General features: G+C 42.6%; 1 protein-coding gene across 2 annotated transcripts in view; it reads left to right on the forward strand.

Annotated features, from left to right (window-relative positions):
• EIF5B (eukaryotic translation initiation factor 5B) overlaps nucleotides 1–19,658 on the forward strand; it is a 46,828-nt gene that overhangs the window by 21,813 nt on the left and 5,357 nt on the right. For both annotated transcript variants that reach the window (XM_077343510.1, XM_077343511.1), the window contains exons 6-21: nucleotides 349–499; nucleotides 3,105–3,200; nucleotides 3,597–3,683; nucleotides 3,982–4,068; nucleotides 5,247–5,545; nucleotides 7,179–7,286; nucleotides 7,637–7,747; nucleotides 8,644–8,711; nucleotides 8,965–9,106; nucleotides 10,241–10,372; nucleotides 11,303–11,485; nucleotides 11,587–11,748; nucleotides 16,458–16,589; nucleotides 19,062–19,193; nucleotides 19,308–19,384; nucleotides 19,480–19,644. In XM_077343510.1, the coding sequence (XP_077199625.1) occupies nucleotides 349–499; nucleotides 3,105–3,200; nucleotides 3,597–3,683; nucleotides 3,982–4,068; nucleotides 5,247–5,545; nucleotides 7,179–7,286; nucleotides 7,637–7,747; nucleotides 8,644–8,711; nucleotides 8,965–9,106; nucleotides 10,241–10,372; nucleotides 11,303–11,485; nucleotides 11,587–11,748; nucleotides 16,458–16,589; nucleotides 19,062–19,193; nucleotides 19,308–19,384; nucleotides 19,480–19,644 (2,132 nt within the window). The remainder of the gene's footprint in view (nucleotides 1–348; nucleotides 500–3,104; nucleotides 3,201–3,596; nucleotides 3,684–3,981; nucleotides 4,069–5,246; nucleotides 5,546–7,178; nucleotides 7,287–7,636; nucleotides 7,748–8,643; nucleotides 8,712–8,964; nucleotides 9,107–10,240; nucleotides 10,373–11,302; nucleotides 11,486–11,586; nucleotides 11,749–16,457; nucleotides 16,590–19,061; nucleotides 19,194–19,307; nucleotides 19,385–19,479; nucleotides 19,645–19,658) is intronic.

Raw genomic sequence — 19,658 nt, forward strand, 5'->3', positions numbered from 1 at the left:
AGTCTACACAGTGTATTCGATGCAGATCACAGCCAAACCTTTGGTTTCAAATTACTCCAAGCAAAAAATGAAGTGAGACTAGAAATTACCTAGAAATAATTGGATTAGCTTGACATTTGTTTCCAGAAAGCATAGAGTTTTTTTGTTGGGGGGGGGGTAAATTTAGGTACAATAAAAGTAGAGAGAAGTAGTTGATGGCCCAAAATCAGAACCCAGATGTCATCACCTAAATGTGTCAGTGTGTTGTGTTTACCACCAAATAATATGCATTAGCCTGGTGATTGCTGTACGTCAAGCTCTAGCACAATGTGGTAGAAAAGGTAATAGATGTACTCTTGCTGTTTTTAGGAACGCTTGGAACAAGAACGAAAAGAGAGAAAGAAGCAAAAAGAGAAAGAAAGGAAAGAGCGCTTGAAGAAGGAGGGAAAACTTCTAACGAAAGCTCAGAGGGAAGCTAGAGCCAGAGCAGAGGCTACTCTTAAGTTACTGCAAGCTCAGGGTAAGGTTTGCTTTGCCACTAATATTCTGACTGCCTTATATGTATTATTCAGACTAGACCAGTGGTTATCAATCTTGGGGTCCTGATCTAGCTCTTTCCGTGGGGTCGGCGCAGGGTGGCGGCGGCCAGCGGTGGTAGCAGGTGATGGCGGGTAGTGGCAGGCAGCCGGTGATGGTGGAGCCATGGCACTGGCCACCTCCAGATTGTTGTGCAGTTGCTCGTGTGCCCCCCCACATGTGCACGTGCCTCCACCGCAGTGGGGGTTACGGCGTTACGGCAGTTGAGAACTGCTGGACTAGACTATTCCAAAAGCTCCAGTGCTGAGCACCATCTTTTATTTACTGTTACATGTAGTAACTGGGGAGTGAGTTGAAGGGAGCAAAACCTTGGTTGGTTATATATGATAGACAGAACTGCAGTATACTTGTTGCTGAAATCAGTGTGAAGTCAGCTCACATGTAGCTGAAACCTCTGAAAACATATCATTTTAAAAATAGATGAAGTATTCTTTAGCATTGCAGATTTGGATGGTGCTGCAGGAAAAATGGGTTCTTTTGATGAGTAAAAGCATAAAGTTATCAACATGAATTAAAAATGACTAAAATAAGTTCCTTAAAAACCTATAAAACCCCAATAAGCAGAAAAAGTAGCAGTAGGTAGTATTAAAACAACTCAACAACATTAGGAGAATAAGATGATCTGGAATCTAAATGATAGTAAACTAGGTACCATTTGTAGGGGGAGGGTGTTCATTTAGGGGGCATCACCATGAGAAAGTCATCAAATAGGGTCTCTGAAGTCTACCTCAGATGGCTGCCTCTGTCATATGGAAGCTTGTATTTGTGCTCCCATTTCCACTCACTGTCGTTGCAAAGTATTTTTTCTGGTTTCAGCTTTTATTTCTTCCAGTCACGTGGTGAAAACTGAGATAGGTGGGCTAACGCAGAATAATTTGCAGCTGCTTCCCTTCAGGGTTGGGTGTATTCACAGTTTTGGTTCTACAAAACTAAGGTGTTCATAATTCTAAATCTGCCCAACAAAATGATTTTACATGTGAGCCAAGGTATAAATTGTGCCTTTTATGCATCTATGTTAAAAAAAACATGGTTTTTGAAAGTGTTTAGTATATTTCTATTGTCGCTCCAAATCCCACCTTCCCCTGCAAATAAGCTGAGGTTCTGCTCCAGCACTTAAAAAAAATTAGTGTAACATTTGCTACACTTCCGTCTTCTGGTACAGTGGCTGATTTTCATTATGCTACATATGCTGGTTAGCTGATCAACAGTCTCACATTTAAGTTCTCTAAAGTTCTCTCTTGGGTATAGGCCATCAGAATCTGGAGACTTGTTTTTAATTACTTCCTCTCTTCTCCTCAGTTTGTCTCAATACTTTAGATCAGGGGTAGTCAGATATCCTCCAGATGTCCATGGACTACAATTCCCATGAGCCCCTGCCAGCATTTGCTGGCAGATCAGGGGTAGTCAGATATCCTCCAGATGTCCATGGACTACAATTCCCATGAGCCCCTGCCAGCATTTGTTGGCAGCATTTGCTGGCCACTGAAAGTAGTGCAACAATGAGTTCCCCAGTTCAAAGGATTCAAAGGATTCTTGTGGTTACAGCAGTAACCTACTAAACAAAAATATAACAGCTACATCAAAATCCATGCCAAAATAATTCTTAAATTGTACTCCAAATAATATGAAGAAATCACTGAAGAACGAAAATGGTTGTTTACTGGTGTATATTTTGATTTATTAAAAGATCTAGAGAGGACAGTTGTTCATCAGTTGCTTTCATTTTGTTTGGAGTATCCACCAAGCTGATGAGTCCTTTGCTGCTATATACTCCTTTGGTATTAGACTAAATTGCTCTGCTACCATTTTGATATTAAGTCCCAGCAGTGTGGTTCCCTTTTGGTTCAAGTGACGCCTGTCTGCTTTACACAGGTTCAGCTGATGCCACAAAATTCACCAGGGCCTAACAAATATAAACTCTTTCCCTGGCAACACTGTCTCATGTTATCTGCTGTCTTGCTTACCATCCACTAACCATAAATGTTTTAGAGCAGTGGTCCCCAACCTTTTTATCACCAGGGACCGGTCAACGCTTGACAATTTTACTGAGGCCCGGGGGGGGGGGTAGTCTTTTGCCAAGGGACATCACTGCCACCTGAGACCCTGCTCCACTTGCTTCCTGCTGGCGCCCCTGACTTTCCACCACCCGCTGGGGGAGCCCCAGCCATGGCAACCGCTGGAGAACACCAAAGGTGAGCCAGTGGCAAAGTGGCAGGGCAGCCCCCAAGGCAGCAGCCTGGGAGGAGGACGAGGAGGAGCCGCAGCCCGGTACCAATTGATCCACAAACCAGTACTGGTCTCCGGACCGGGGGTTGGGGACCACTGTTTTAGAGATTTGGAAATATACAGTGAAAATCGTTAAATTATACTTCACCAACTTGTTGCATGAGCTTATTTTGGTTACTGTGTTTCGCCTCATGGTTAAGCCTTTATTGTTTCTTGGTAGTTTGCAAATGAAGTTTTCACTGGCTACCAGATTGGTTACACTGCGGCAGTACTACTTAGAATATGTTGCTTACATTTGCCAGGGGTTGAGGTGCCATCCAAAGATTCTGTGCCAAAGAAAAGGCCTATATATGAAGACAAAAAGAAAAAGAAACAGCAGCAGCAAGAGAACAAAGAAGGTGAGGTTGCTCAATTTTGCAATGTTTAAAAAATGTAATACTTGTATGTACCATGGTTCATCCACTGGAATTCTTGATTTGTTTTTCAAAACATTTAAAGATCCCTGGTTTCTTTTAAAATAGGCTTTAAAACTTTAAGCACAACATCAGAAGCATTTCAAAGCTTGGCAGTAAAACTGTGGTGGTAGCTGGTTTCTTTTCTGCCGTTATAGCTTATAAGCACAGAGTGATTTGTGATCGTCGAGAGCTCTTTACCTGCCATTTAGTTGTAGCAAGAGAAATCTAGATTTTGAAGGATTGTTAATATAGTTTGTGTAAGTTTGATCTGAGCAAGTAATAATTCGGAAAAAACTCTTCAAGACATCAGTTGCATTTTTTCCCCTCTTACAATTCTAGAAATCTTGGAGCCAACTTCCACTATTGAAGAAGCTGTAGAACCAGTTACACCAGTGAAAGAAGAGATTACTCTTCAGGTAGAACCAGGTCAGTCTTTGGAAATATCTAATTCAGAGGTAGTCAAACTGCTGCCCTCCAGATGTCCATGGACTACAATCCCCCCCAGCGAACGCTGGCAGGGACTCATAGGAATTGCAGTCCATGGACATCTGGAGGGCCGCACTTTGACTACCCCTGATCTAACTTGTCTGAATCATAAATCCTTTATTTCTTTTTCTTTAGCTTAATATTTTTAGGCCATATAAACCATCCTTCAGGGATCATTTTCAAGATTATATGGATTTTATGTTATCATTAACAATAACAAATCTTTCTTACCTTTTAGTTTCAGAAGAAAAGGAGGAAGAGGAACCTGAAGATGCAGGGCTGGATGATTGGGAAGCTATGATTAGTGATGAAGAAAGGGAGAAGGGTAAGCTTCATTTGGAAAAGGAATACACCGATACACTCATCTAAGGCTTCTGCTGCCTTCTGTTCTGATATTGAGACATTTGGTCTAGAATAAGAAAGAAATACAGCATGTAGACAGAACAGTCCTTGCATCATCATACACTATTTTAAACAGCTATATGCTCTACAGTACTGTGTGAAAAGTAGTCTGGTATTGTGGTGATAGTCTTTACATTTGCAGAGCAGTTCTCTCAGAGCTCTCTCAGCCTCACCTACCTGTTGTGGGGAGAGGGAGGGAAAGGTGTTTGTAAGCTGCTTTGGGATTCCTTTGGGTAGTGAAAAATGGGGTATAAAATAATTCTTATTCGTTGATCATGCTGGATGGGAGGTTTCCATCATTAGAGAGAACTTCTATATAGCTCGGTGCTTGCACAGGGGATAAAAAAAAGGTAAAGGTATCCCCTGTGCAAGCACCGAGTCATGTCTGACCCTTGGGGTGACGCCCTCCAGCGTTTTCATGGCAGCCTCAATACGGGGTGGTTTGCCAGTGCCTTCCCTAGTCATTACCGTATACATCCCAGCAAGCTGGGTACTCATTTTACCGACCTTGGAAGGATGGAAGACTGAGTCAACCTCGAGTCGGCTGCTGGGATCGAACTCCCAGCCTCATGGGCAGAGCTTCAGACAGCATGTCCGCTGCCTTACCACTCTGCACCACAAGAGGCTCATGCACAGGGGATACCTTTACCTTTATTTGAGAAAAACACCCGGAGCAGTGGGTCTCCATCTGGAGGTTGGGGCTCCTTTGGCGGTCCAACGACCCTTTCACAGGGGTTGTGGCAGGGTGAGCAGCTTGGCTCGGGTGGGGGGGCACCACTGTTGCCGCTCCTGAAAGCACCCACCTATTTATATACAATTTATATACAGTCGTGAACAATGGATCTTCATGCCAGTTTCGGTTTAATTTCTGTGAAAGAACCCTTGCATAATTTTGTGGTTGGGGTCACCACAACATGAGGAACGGTATAAAAGGGTTGTGGCATTAGGAAGGTCGAGAACCACTGATCTAGAGGTTCTTCAGGCATGCTGAACAAGATGTGCGGTCATTTCAACCCAGGCCAGTGTTGCCTATGCGTTATTTGTGCACAGCTATGCAAGGTTAGAATCCTGTCTCATTGCTTTTCTGTCTCCTGTTGACAGAGAGAAAAACTGTCCATATTGAAGTCAAGGAACAAAACGAAGAGGATGAGGATGATGATGAGGAAGATGAGGATGAGGATGAGGAAGACAGTGAAGAGTGTGAAGATGGGGAAAGTGAGGGGAGTGAAGATGAAGATGAGAAGACTTCCGATGAAAAAGAAATGGAATATCAGGCTGCTGGGAAACAGCCAGTAGAGAAAAAAATATGCAAAGATGTAAGCTCTGACTCTGAATATGATTCCGATGATGACCGCACTAAAGAAGAACGTTCTTATGATAGAGCCAAGCGGCGAATTGAGGTATGGGTCATCATCTAATATTCAGCTGGAATAAACCTTATAAGGTTGAATAAACCTTATAAGGTTGTTGGGTTATTTTGGAAGGGGGTGTTCTTTCTTAGTGAACTTTATGTCCCCCTGAAGTCTCTTTGAAACTTTTGCTGATTCAGTGATTAAAAATATTCTATTGAATGTTATGACAAACCAAAGGTGATCATGACAGTCTATGATTTGTTGCACACCAAGATGTGGAAGCACCAGCCTTTTGTCAGGCAAGGGGAATGTGGTCACTAGGGCAGCAACAAGGGAGCGAGCAGCCGTACCTCATAAAGGCAGACTGGTCAGTCTCCTCTCTGCATCACCACAGGAAGGCAGCCATGTGTCAAACAGGAGGCATGAGTTCAATTCTCAGTAAGGGGGATGCTGGTCAGAAGACAGAACTCACCTCTTGCCCAGCAACAGGGCAAACAGCAGCAAAATTGGCTGTTGTGGAAATTAGGCTTCTTATACTTAAGAGCAGCTCTGTAATCACTTTCCCATCTCAGTGCACTAGAACGAGACACTCACAGGGAATTAGACATCTTTTAGTAATCCTGCCATCTACATCATCCATCTAGAAAAGGGCAGAGAAGGGTCCAGAGGCTGGCAGGGCACAGTGGAAAGGAGCTGAGCTAGCATACCCATGGCCCTATTGAATTGCCCTGGGGCAAGCTAGCTGGACTCCCAAGCACAGCTGGAGTTTTTCTCCTTCAAACATGAACTGGAGGGATAGCTACTCATGCTAACTGGGGGCCACAAATGCCCATCAGTTGACCACCAAGCCCCCCCCCCCCCATGCACCATCTCTGTCCCATACTAATTTCCTCTGTCTGCTCCCATTTGCCCATGTCATGTGCTCTATCACGAGTAAGGGAGTTGCATGCATAGCTGGTGTCTTCTGTTGCATGGCGGAGGGACACTTTTTTGCTGGCATGTGTTTACGTTTGGCTCAAGTTTTGTTGGTGTTAATGTAAGGCTAAATGTGTGTCCAGGACTAGAAAGCCAACTAAGTTCCACTCGTGCCATTTTATACTGCCTGCTTCTATGTTGATGCATGTTTACAATGTGACATCAGTCCATCTTTGGGATATGCCTGTAGGACTTAGTAACCATGTGAAACCTGTTGGGCCAGGGCTTCAGATAGTACCTTGAAGCAATAATACTATGGAGCTTATAAATACAACTCAGTGTACTATTTCAGATGCTAACAAAACTATAAATTTTACATTTTATTTTGTTAACAAAGTAAGTATTCTGTATTTTCCTCAAATTAGTTTTTTCTTCCCTGGGAACAACTCTCACCCGTCCAAGATTTCAAAATATTTAGAAATTCTACATTTCTATTTAGTACTCCTCTTACATTTTTTCATTGAAGAACCTACTTACTGTGAGTTTTATTTTCCAGTAACCTTAGCAGTGACAGCTGCTGATTTATGGTGTGGTTTAGGTTGTCTACAGTCAGTAGAATAAGTCTGCAGTAATTCTGCATGTCTAATCCAATTTGGACAGAGGTGATGTACTCTCCAGACAGTGAACAGTGTTTTCCAGTCAAAGAACTTAAATCTGAGTGACTTCCCATCCAATTACTATTAAGTGTCATTTTTTTAAATCCTAGAAACGTCGTGCTGAAAACCTCAAAAACACAAATATTGAGAAGCTAAGAGCACCTGTTATCTGTGTGCTTGGACATGTAGATACTGGAAAGACCAAAATCCTAGATAAGGTAAGGATGTATGTTTTAAAATCACCAGATTTCTATAGAACAGGGGTGGGCAAACTGTGGACCTCCAGATGTCCATGTACTACAAGTCCCATGAGCCCCTGCCAGCATTTGCTGGCAGGGGCTCATGGGACTTGTAGTCCATGGACATCTGGAGGACCACAGTTTGCCCACCCCTGCTATAGAAGTTAATGTGGAATGTCTACAATCTCACTGCTTGCTTCAGCTTTATTTGAAAGCATAACTGGAACCTTTTGAAAGTTCTATGCTGCAAAACTGATGGATATAAAAGAAAACATTCCAAACCTGCTGCTTGGAAGGTTTCATCTAATTATTTTCTCTCCCCCCCATAGCTCCGTCATACTCATGTGCAAGATGGTGAAGCAGGTGGTATCACTCAGCAGATCGGGGCAACTAATGTTCCTCTAGAAGCTATTAATGAACAATCAAAGATGGTAAAGAATGTAAGTAATCTTTCTTCAGAACATCATATATGTGCTTTACAAAAAGCAATATAAGCTGTTTTGAGTGGCTCTGATTTTCAGTAGGATGGTTTTTCCTCATCTGTATTTACAGTAGGAATGCTTGAACATGGATCCATGGTCTGCAGCCATCTAATTTGTTGCCCTCCACTGAGAACAGAACTTTCCTTTTAATACTAGCATGAGTACCTAATTGATATTTTCATTGACTTCAAATATTTCTCACACCATGCTCTCAATTAGAGCTGAGGTGCAAGGCTGGCTCTTCTGATGCTCATGGAAAACTGTCTGAATAATTCTAGTGAGCAAGTGCATCTACCTATACTTGGTGAGAACTTTCAGATCCACAAGCGCTTCAGGAGGACTGTAAACAGGTTTGGATCTGGAGTTACACTGATCTCCAAATTACAGATCACTTATTTATTTATTATATTTATATTATACTTCCCCTGAAGATAATGCCTATGTTGGAGGGTGGACTCTGTGACATTATGTCTTGTCCTTTCCTGACTCCACCCCCAAATCTCCAGAAATTTTATAATCTGTATTTGCTAACTCTTGACTGTAGACTTCCCAACCTGTTCTTCTCTGTTGTGTCCCATGTGGTAGTGTGCTATGAACTGATTGTCTAAAAAGGTCCCCTAGGGTCAGATGTCCATGGGGATTAATCCTGTGTTTCCATCATGAGTCTGCCAAATGTTGCTAACCTCTGATCTGGAAGAAAGGATGACATTATTGCAGGGGCCCTGGTCACTTGCCTATTTGTTTGTTTAGAAATGCTGCTGTGTTTCAAGTCCTGTAGCGTAGTTTTTTCAGAGGGCAAGTTAAAGATGAAAAAATACCTAAGTATCAAAACAACTAATATTTAACAATCTTAGTTTGACAGAGACAGTGTCAAGATTCCAGGAATGCTGATCATTGATACCCCAGGGCATGAGTCTTTCAGGTAACCAAACATCTCTTATATCTGTGTCTCCTTTTTCATACCATATAATTTTAAAAAATCAGCAGAGGTATAAATAAATCTAGGAAATATGCTGTGAACTTTGTTACTTTAGCTTGTACTAACCTCAAATACTTATTGCTGAATAGAATCTTTTTAGAAGGGATTACCTATGCTTTGCAAACCTTTGAACGCATCGCTCTGGCCATCTCTTTCCCTCTCACATGTCCAGTGTAACCTTTTCTCAATGTTACAGCAATCTTCGAAATCGAGGAAGCTCGCTGTGTGACATAGCAATTCTTGTAGTTGACATCATGCATGGTTTGGAGCCACAGACAATTGAGTCTATAAACTTGCTGAAGTCTAAAAAATGTCCGTTTGTAGTTGCACTCAATAAGGTAAGATAATATTCTACTGTCTTATTGCTTATCAAGGATTTTTGGTGGTGGGTCATGTGGTGTTTATGTCTGTGATTTATCAAGTGATTAAGCTTCTTTGGGCCAGGTGATCCATGCTCAAGCGCAAAAGAGGATATTTGCTTTAATTTTCTTTGTAGAATACCCTTGAACTTCAGAAAGTGTTTTTCTTGTCCTTCACACTTTTGTGAATCTTCCTTTAAAATTCATGTTACCACATAATGTCCTCTCTGCAATTTTAAGGTATCTTTGCCCTATTTAATTTTCCCTGACTACATTAATTATAATGTGCTACACACCAATGCTTTAGGGTGAATGGGTGAATGGATGGGCTTGTTATGCAACCTATTTCTTTGAATTCATTCTGCATCCTTATAACTGGGTTCTGATAACAACAGGCCTGTGACAAATATTGGCTGACCTCATAGGGCTGTTGTAAGGATTATAAGCTATGTGCATTGCCTTAAACACTAAATGCTAAATATTTATGTGAATTACTGTTACCTGGCACTCCTTTTCAATAGGAACTTACTTTGAAATAAGCATAAGTAATTTCCGTATAGGCTTAGGGCTGCCTTGCTGCATGGTTTGGTAGCTACAGGAAGTGCCTGCATCTGAATGCACAAATGATTCCATCTCTCTGTAGCATCCTAAGCTACAGTAATACAAGACTGTCCAGTGCAAGGTCTGTAAACTAGACAAGGACATTGTAGGAGAGAGAGCTCCCGTCTTTTTCTTGTAACTACAACTTGCAAGCATAATTGTTTCAAGGCATGAGAACTTCAGTGAACAAGATTTCCCATCCTAGCACTAGATGGTTTCATGTCAGCAGAGAGAGAAGATTCAGGTTACCGTTCCTTTGCTTGGGGAAAGATCCATTTTCTTAAACTTGAAAAGAATGGAGAGTCTTCCATGTGCAATATATGGGTGTTAAAGAAAGAAAACATACATAAACTGACATGGCTGGGAGGACTGATTTACTTGAGGGTATGAAGTGTTTGCTATTGTTTACCTTTTCAGTTTCTGATTTTATCACTTACTATTACTGTTGATTAAATGGATGCTATCAAACAGTGCAGTACTAATAGGTAAGGAATTATTTTTAATTCTACGCAGATTGATAGGTTATATGACTGGAAAAAAAGTCCTGACATGGATGTAGCTGCCACTTTGAAGAAGCAGAAAAAAAACACTCGAGATGAATTTGAGGAGCGTGCAAAAGCCATCATAGTGGAGTTTGCACAGCAGGTTGGTTAAATTGCAGAACAACAGTAAACACTAACTATGTTAGGGCTTTTAAAAGTTTGTTCATTATGAAACTTAAAGATATTGAAACACCTAACATTATGCACACGGATTTTTAAAATGTATATTTTGCTGTTTTTATGCAAGTTCTTAGCACTTGTGTTTCAGGCATTAAATGTTAGCATGGCTCATGAGATTATTTCTTATTGGTTAATGGCAATGCCATTGTTGTACATCAGGCCCCCTAATCTTTTTGATGTCTTTGAAATTCTGAAACCATGTGGTGCGTGTAATTACCGAATGGTTGCTTCAGGAGCTGGAGCCAACCACAAAATGGCTGCCACAGGAGGTGTACCTACACACACATAGGAAGCCCAAGTGCAAAGAAGAGGAGGAATTTTTAAAATTCTGTAGTAAAGAATTCTGTCTCCATTGGCCAGTCAGAAACCCTGCTGGACAGGAACCCCACAAGCAATTTCTAAAAACACTTGAAGGGCACCAGAAAAGGTCCCGGTGGGTTCTGTGTTGGACCCCTGGTGTATGTCATCTTCTTTCACTACAAAGGCAAAATAATTTCCCTTGTGCCCTGGACATCACTTCATATTCACCATTGAATGTTTGGTAACAGGGAGAGAACAGAATGCAAGGATATGAGAACAAACAGTTATTTGTGTATAGCTTGTAGCTGGGGAGGTTCAAAAAGGACTTTAGGGAAAATGTGGATTTTGAAGAGAGATTTGAAGGAAACAAGGCAATTTACATGTAGCTCTTTTGAGAGGATGTTGCCCATTGGAGAACCTTTATAGTTCTTTTGTGCTTTTGGAATCTAAGTTTAAGACTTTTGCTCTCATGACTGTATTGAATATTAAGTACTGGGTCTTTATTTAGTTTTCCTGCTGCCTTCTTTCAGTTACATTGTATTTTTGCTTTTAGGGATTAAACGCTGCCTTATACCACGAGAATAAGGATCCCCGTACATTTGTTTCCCTGGTGCCTACCTCTGCCCACACTGGAGATGGCATGGGAAGTCTGATAGCTCTTCTTGTTGAGTTGACGCAAACCATGTTAAACAAGAGACTGGCACACTGTGAAGAGCTAAGAGCCCAGGTCATGGAGGTAATTTGAAACGCAAGTCTAGCAAATCGTTGATACTCTGTTTGGCTAACAGACTGGATTGAAGTAACGGTGTATGTGTGTGTTTGCCTCCGGTCACTTAGGTCAAAGCACTTCCTGGTATGGGTACCACGATAGATGTTATTTTGATTAACGGACGTCTGAGAGAAGGAGACTGCATTATAGTCCCTGGAGTAGAAGGTCCCATTGTAACACAGATAAGAGGACTTCTGCTACCTCCTCCCATGAAGGAGCTGCGAGTGAAGGTATGGAGAAGAATGCAGAATTCATTGCAACTTTTATGATACATGATAGCAAAACAAGTTCAGCACTATTTCTGGTGAAGTATCCTTCTGCTCTACTCTGGAAATTGTCTAACTGGGCTGTGTCTTCACTTAAATTGCCAGCTGCCAGATTGAGCCATTGATTGTGAAAGGCAATAATATTATTTATTTCATTTGGTTATTTGTTCTGTCTTTAAAAGCCTTGAAACTTAACTACCATTACTGATGTCTGCCTGCCTTGCAAAAAATAAGAAAAACTCAGACTCTGCCTCTGGGAACATATGGAGTTGTAGTATTGTGTGCAGTTTCTCTGCATTGTGCAGTTTCTCTGCGATATAGACAGTATATTTACATATACACAACTATTTGCATTATAGGTCACAACTGAGTACAGTGTTGAATGTCTTGCCTCTCCCCCAAGCACGTAATTAGATCTTTTGAAAAAGTGTTTTGATATGATGATATGAATTATAATGGATTTGTCCCACTTTGTGGCTCATAATTTGGGTTTATTTTGTACTACAGAATATCAAAACAGTCCCTTAGGTCTGGATATGATAAAATAGTCTTATAAGTGGGTGTAATGTTTTAACTTCTGTGGTTGTAACCCTTGGTATCTAACACCTGTAATAATGACTTCTCTCTGAAATGGCTTGTATTATGCCGCCTTGACTTTCTTTGCAATCCCTAGTGATTTTCACTGCCGCCAGAAACTCTGCTTAGTTTGCCCTCAAGACCAGGGTGGTCAGGGCATGTAGTGGGGAGTAAAAGGGGACACTTTAGACAAAATAAAATGGCTGTTTTAACTTCTTAAACATAAAACGATTTTATTTAGATGTATAACAGCTTAATCTTTTCAGTGTGGTTCAAAAGTGCACAGATTTTATTAAGACTGCCAGCTCCCTGGTTGCAAGTTCCTCCCTCCCTTAGAGACTTATTTGCAATATTTGCCACTTAGGCTAATAACCTCCACAAGAAAAAAAATCAGATTTCTCCCAGTTCACAGCACTTTTTTCTCCAGCTCCCCTCTCTTCTTTTTCAAACAGACCCTCTCTCCAAACCAGTCAACTCCACCCCAAAGGTATAGCTGCCATCCAGCCGTAACACGCTTCAATCACTTATCCGGCCCCCTTCTTTTAAAATCTAGAGGCCTGCATTTTGAATCACAGCAAATGTACATATGAAGCCACACGTTAAATCATAGAAATATTTACTCAGCAAATACATCAGTGTGCATTATGATATAAAAAATGCACATTAGGAATCTGACTTGAGCTTCCTGCAGACCCACTTTGACAGCAGGTGGCTGACCAGTCAGTTTTCTCTTGTTGCCGTTTGGCTTGGGGAAATAGCTTCACAAGGCCTTTCATAGAATCATAGAATCATAGAATCATAGAGTTGGAAGGGGCCATACAGGCCATCTAGTCCAACCCCCTGCTCAACGCAGGATTAGCCCTAAGCATCCTAAAGCATCCAAGAAAAGTGTGTATCCAACCTTTGCTTGAAGACTTCCAGTGAGGGGGCGCTCACCACCTCCTTAGGCAGCCTATTCCACTGCTGAACTACTCTGACTGTGAAAAACTTTTTCCTGATATCTAGCCTATATCGTTGTACTTGAAGTTTAAACCCATTACTGCGTGTCCTCTCCTCTGCAGCCAGCAGAAACAGCATTGTGCCCTCCTCCAAGTGACAACCTTTCAAATACTTAAAGAGGGCTATCATGTCCCCACTCAACCTCCTTTTCTCCAGGCTGAACATTCCCAAGTCCCTCAACCTATCTTCATAGGGCTTGGTCCCTTGGCCCCAGATCATCTTCGTCGCTCTCCTCTGTACCCTTTCAATTTTATCGATGTCCTTTTTGAAGTGAGGCCTCCAGAACTGCACACAGTACTCCAGGTGTGGTCTGACCAGCGCCGTATACAATGGGACTATGACATCTTGTGATTTTGATGTGATGCCTCTGTTGATACAGCCCAAAATGGCATTTGCCTTTTTTACCGCTGCATCAAACTGCCTGCTCATGTTTAGTTTACAATCCACAAGTACCCCAAGGTCTCGTTCACACACAGTGCTACCTAGAAGCGTATCCCCCATCCAGTAGGCATGCTTTTCATTTTTCTGACCCAGATGCAGAACTTTACACTTATCTTTATTAAATTGCATCTTGTTCTCATTTGCCCATTTTTCCATTGTGTTCAGATCTCGTTGAACTCTGTCTCTATCTTCCGGAGTATTTGCCAGTCCTCCCAATTTGGTGTCATCTGCAAACTTGATGAGTAGTCCCTCCACCCCCTCATCTAGATCATTAATAAATATGTTAAAAAGTACCGGGCCAAGCACCGAACCCTGAGGTACCCCGCTACTCACCTCTCTCCAGTCTGATGAAACACCATTGACAACAACTCTTTGAGTGCGGTTCTCTAACCAATTCCCTATCCACCTAACGATCTGAAAATCCAGATTGCAGTCCTTCAACTTATCCATCAGAACATCATGGGGAACCTTGTCAAAAGCTTTACTAAAATCCAAGTAAATGACATCAACCAAATTTCCCCGATCCAGCAAACCTGTTATTTGGTCAAAAAAGGAAACTAGGTTGGTCTGGCAGGACCTGTTGGAGACAAATCCATGCTGACTTCCTTGGATCACCAAATTGTCCTCCAGATGTTTGCAGATCGCTCCCTTTAATATCTGCTCCATTATCTTCCCCACAACAGAGGTCAGACTCACTGGTCTGTAGTTTCCCGGGTCATCCTTCCTCCCTTTTTTGAAGATCGGAATAACGTTTGCTCTTTTCCAGTCCTCCGGGACATCTCCAGTCCTTAAAGAGGTTCCGAAGATGATGGACAAGGGCTGTGCAAGTTCTCTGGAAAGTTCTTTGAGTACTCTCGGGTGCATTTCATCTGGACCAGGGGATTTGAACTCATCCAGTGCAGCTAAATGCCTCTCGACAACCTCTCTATCCATGTTAACCTGCCACCCAGACACTATCCTTTGGCTACAGCCATCTCTAGATATGCCTAAACACTTTGACCTGTGGGAAAAAACAGATGTAAAATAGGCACTAAGCCTTTCTGCTTTCTCTGCATCTTTCGTTAGAGTTTGTCCATCCGCACCCAACAGCGGGCCTACTGCCTCCTTTACTTTACATTTGCTCCTCACGTAACTGAAAAATCTTTTCTTGTTACAATGGGCTTCCCTGGCCAATCTTAGCTCACTCTCAGCTTTGGCCTTTCTGATGATTGATCTACAGTGCCTAGTAACCTGTAGGTACTCTTCTTTAGAGCTCTGTCCTTCCCTCCATTTCCTGAACATTTTCCTTTTCTTTCTTAGTTCCTCTTGAAGTTCTCTGTTCATCCAAATAGGCTTCTTAGAGCTCCTGCAGTGTTTTCGTATTTCTGGAATAGTCATTGATTGAGCATGCAATAGCTCTTGTTTGAGTAGCGCCCACCCTTCACATGCTCCCTTCCCTTCCAGCATTCTCGTCCATGGTATGACACTCATCATGTCTCTGAGTTTATTAAAGTTTGCCCTATGAAAATCCAACATCCGCGTCTGGCTACAAGCTTCCTTGGCTCCCCATCTCAAAAGGAATTCTATGAGGACATGGTCACTTCCCCCTAGGGTCCCCACCTCCTTCACCTCATCCACCAACTCTTGCCTGTTGGTCAGTATTAAGTCCAGTATGGCTGACCCTCTTGTGGGTTCATCTACCATTTGATAAATGATCTACCATTTGATAAATGATGAATAACTGTAAACTTTAAGATGAATAACTGTAATCTACCTGTTGCAGCCTCTCCCTATACTTGAGAGCCAGTTTGGTGTAGTGGTTAGGAGTGCAGACTTCTAATCTGGCATGCCGGGTTCGATTCTGCACTCCCCCACATGCAGCCACCTGGGTGACCTTGGGCTCGCCACGGCACTGATAAAGCTGTTCTGACAGAGCAGTGATGTCAGGGCTCTCTCAGCCTCACCTCCCTCACAGGGTGTTTGTTGTGGGGAGAGGAAAGGGAAGGCGGCTGTAAGCCACTATGAGCCTCCTTCAGGTAGAGAAAAGCGGCATATAAGAACCAACTCTTCTTCTTCATGTGTATGATTGCTTATCATGTTGATTGGCAATGTCTCCATTGCCCCAGCTCTCATGCAGGAGTACAAATCGGGGGGGGGGGGTGGATGAGGTGCACCAGGCCAAATGCTCACCTGTGTGGGTGCAGGAAGAGGTGGGGCAACCTGCCACGATTAAACCTCCAGCCTGCAACCCAGCATGAAACCTCCAGTGCATAAATGGTCTTTGAGTAGACTTTCACAATGAGGGCTGTTCCAGTGTTTCTACACCTGTAAAATGTCCACATGGTAAAGAAACTACTATGGTCTGAAATATTTTGAGGTGATAAAAGGTGTGCTAAAAACAAGCACAATGAAAGAGGGATGTTTTTGTGGAAGGCTCTGATACTCAGGTGGCTTTTTGGAATGAATGAGCTGGTCATCCTTGCATCCCAGCTTTGACAAAGACTGGCTGTCCATTCTAACTCAGTTGTGTCTGCTATATTGGTAGTTTTGTGTCATGGTTGGTAGAGGTTAACTGCAGTTGATCACTAGCTGTAGTTCTGAAGAGATCAAAAAAGACAAGTAATGTTTAGAAAGCTAGTAAAATAATTTTGGGAACTTTTAAATGTTTTTCCCTTTAGAACCAGTATGAAAAGCATAAAGAAGTTATTGCTGCTCAAGGAGTAAAAATTCTTGGAAAAGATTTGGAGAAAACATTAGCTGGTTTACCCCTGCTTGTAGCATACAAAGACGATGAAATCCCAGTTCTTAAGGTAAGGCTCATGTGATCCCCCTTGGAATTATAGCATATCAGCTGCCAGAAATTCCCAGCGTGACATTACATTATGCTGAAACAATAAAAAATAAGAGTTTAATATGTCAATATCCAAGAACATTTCAGGCAGAACTACTCTTGTTCACCTTACCTTATGGCCATCATACTTTTCCTTTGCCAGAAAAAATAACTTTTATTGTGCTCCCAGTATTTAAAAAAAAATCAAAACAAAGTAACTTGTAGTGTAACTCTGCAGAATTGCTTTAAAATAATTCTAGCTGAATTCAATGGGATTCATTCCCAAGTAAGTGGGAACAGGATTGCAGTCCTAGAGTTAGATCCAGCATTGATGTTCAGCTGGAAGGAGAATGTGCTTTACAGATCTCCACTATGCCCCTCATTCTGTTCTCCAGGGCTCCCTTGATCCCCAGACACAGAATTCAGGAGGGGACTCTAGGCTATATCGCAGGGGGTAGTCAAACTGCAGCCCTCCCGATGTCCATGGACTACAATTCCCATGAGCAAATGCTGGCAGAGGCTCATGGGAATTGTAGTCCATGAACATCTGGAGGACCACAGTTTGACTACCCCTGCATATCAGGAGAGAGGAGGTGCAGGATTCCGGTCAGTTTCTCTGTGCTGCTGGTGCTTCGAATCTATCCTCTGGTTTATAGCCTAGCCTGCTTGGCTTTTAAAGTGTCTTAAAAGTAATAGCTGTTTTAAAATAACGTTCATAGCAATGTATACTTCAGACCCAGGGGGGTCTGAAGTATACATCATCTCCCCCATTCTCTATCGCTTTGGCAGGTGGGAGTAGATAGTGATTGGCTGCCGCCATGTTATGATTTTTAATGTCTTTTAATGGGGTTTTAATTGGGAATTTTAAGACAACTGTTACCTGCCACGAGCCTACCCAGGAGTGGCGGGAAATAAATCTAACAACAACAACAACAACAACAACAATAATAATAATATCTGAAGTATGTGCTGTTTGTATACGTGTACCAGTTATCTTCTGTTTAAGCTAAATGGGAGTTGTATTGCATGGAAGGTTACAGATTCCTATTACAGAACTAGAACTCAAAGTCCCGATTATGCAGTCTTCAGAACTGTATAGCAGTGGTCCCCAACCTTTATTAGGCTGGGGACCGGCAGGGTATTGGGTCGCGCCCGCAGGGACCGCGCCCGCGCGGGCCACGCCCATGCTTCGGGCCACGCCCGTGAGCCGCGCCCGGCCGCACCCGCGGATCGGGCCGCGCCCGCGAGCCGCGCCCGGCCGCACCCGCGGGCCGCGCCCGCGGATCGGGCGCGGCCTGCACGGGCGCGGCCCGGCCCTGATTCCCTCTCCCCGCCCTCCCGCAGTAAGTAGCTTCCCGGGCCGCAAACTTGCGGCCGGGAAGTTTTTTACTGCGGGGGGGGGGCGGGGAGAGGGAGCCGCGGCCCGGCGCCATGGCCTTTGCGGCCCGGCGCCGGGCCACGGCCCGCAGGTTGGGGACCACTGCTGTATAGTATTTGAGTCTAAACGTAAAATCATTGTTGAGATGTAGGTATTCTGTGGGTGAGAGCCCACCTGTAAGTATTCATCACCTTTAATATGCACTGTAAGATTATTTGTTAAAGAGATTGGTATAATCATTTTTTAAAAAAAAATTTCTTCAATAAGTTTGTTTTGGTTAAAATGGAGGAAGCAAACAGCCTGATATCTTTTATTCATTTATACATTTGATTTATAGGCTGCTCATTGCACAGTGGGCTCCGGGCAGCTGTGCTGGAGGGATATCTAAAATCCTCCTGCTTTACTAACTCTAGCCTTTGTGGTAATTTTTAAAAAAGCAAATGAATTCACTTATATGCCTGGAGTTCCCCAGGTGTTTGTATCTGGATCACAGTGGTGATGGCTACTTGTAAAATGGATGCTGCAGAGAAATAAGAGCTCTGAGTTTTGGTCATGGCTTGACCTTTTTAGGAGGGCAGCCTTGTTGGTCTGCAGTAGAATAGCTGGAGTTAAGTCCAGGAACATCTTAGAATCATCGAGTCATAGAGTTGGGTCATACAGGCCATCTAGTCCAACCCCCTGCTCAACGCAGGATCAGCCCAAAGCATCCTAAAGAATCCAAGAAAAGTGTGTATCCAACCTTTGCTTGAAGACTGCCAGTGAGAGGGAGCTCACCACCTCCTTAGGCAGCCTATTCCACTGCTGAACTAAAGACTAGCAATGTTTTTTGAAGTGTCAAAGCTACCTTCATCAGTTTGACTTGTGGGTCTATCTAAAGCCTTTCCAGGGTGAAGCAGTCTGTTGTTTTTTAATGGCTTTGCATCAGAAATTACCACAAGCTTACTAATTTGTCTAAATAACCTGTACAGTTAATTATAAAGCCCTGAGTATAGTGTGCTGGGAGTTACTTGAGTTCCACTGAAGAGGTCTGGGAATGAGGGATCTCTTTAAAATATATCCTTTATATATCTGCAGGATGAATTAATCCATGAATTGAAGCAAACATTGAATGCCATAAAGTTGGAAGAGAAAGGTGTTTATGTCCAGGCATCTACCCTGGGCTCCTTGGAAGCATTACTTGAATTTTTGAAGACTTCAGAAGTGCCAGTAAGAGCTCAGTTTTCCATGTCACTGCCCTAAACTGCTGTATATATTCCTAATAAAATCCTACTGTAATTGAAAAGCCATTAGTCATAAGCTGCTTTTTCCTTCTCCTGACAGTATGCTGGAATTAACATAGGACCTGTTCATAAAAAAGATGTGATGAAGGCATCCGTTATGTTGGAGCATGATCCTCAGTAAGTATCTTTTTAAAGATGTGGCTGCCAGTGCAACAAAGTTGTGGTGTTTCTGTCCATGTTGCTTATACCACAAAATTATTTTTATCTTCTAGATATGCTGTAATCTTGGCATTTGATGTGAGGGTTGAACGAGATGCCCAGGAAATGGCTGATAGTTTAGGAGTTAGAATCTTTAGTGCAGAAATCATCTATCATTTATTTGATGCCTTCACAAAATACAGGCAAGACTACAAAAAACAAAAACAGGAAGAATTTAAGTAAGTATGGCTCC

Source organism: Paroedura picta, chromosome 6 (assembly GCF_049243985.1).
Source record: "Paroedura picta isolate Pp20150507F chromosome 6, Ppicta_v3.0, whole genome shotgun sequence".
Taxonomy (NCBI): Eukaryota; Metazoa; Chordata; class Lepidosauria; order Squamata; family Gekkonidae; genus Paroedura; species Paroedura picta.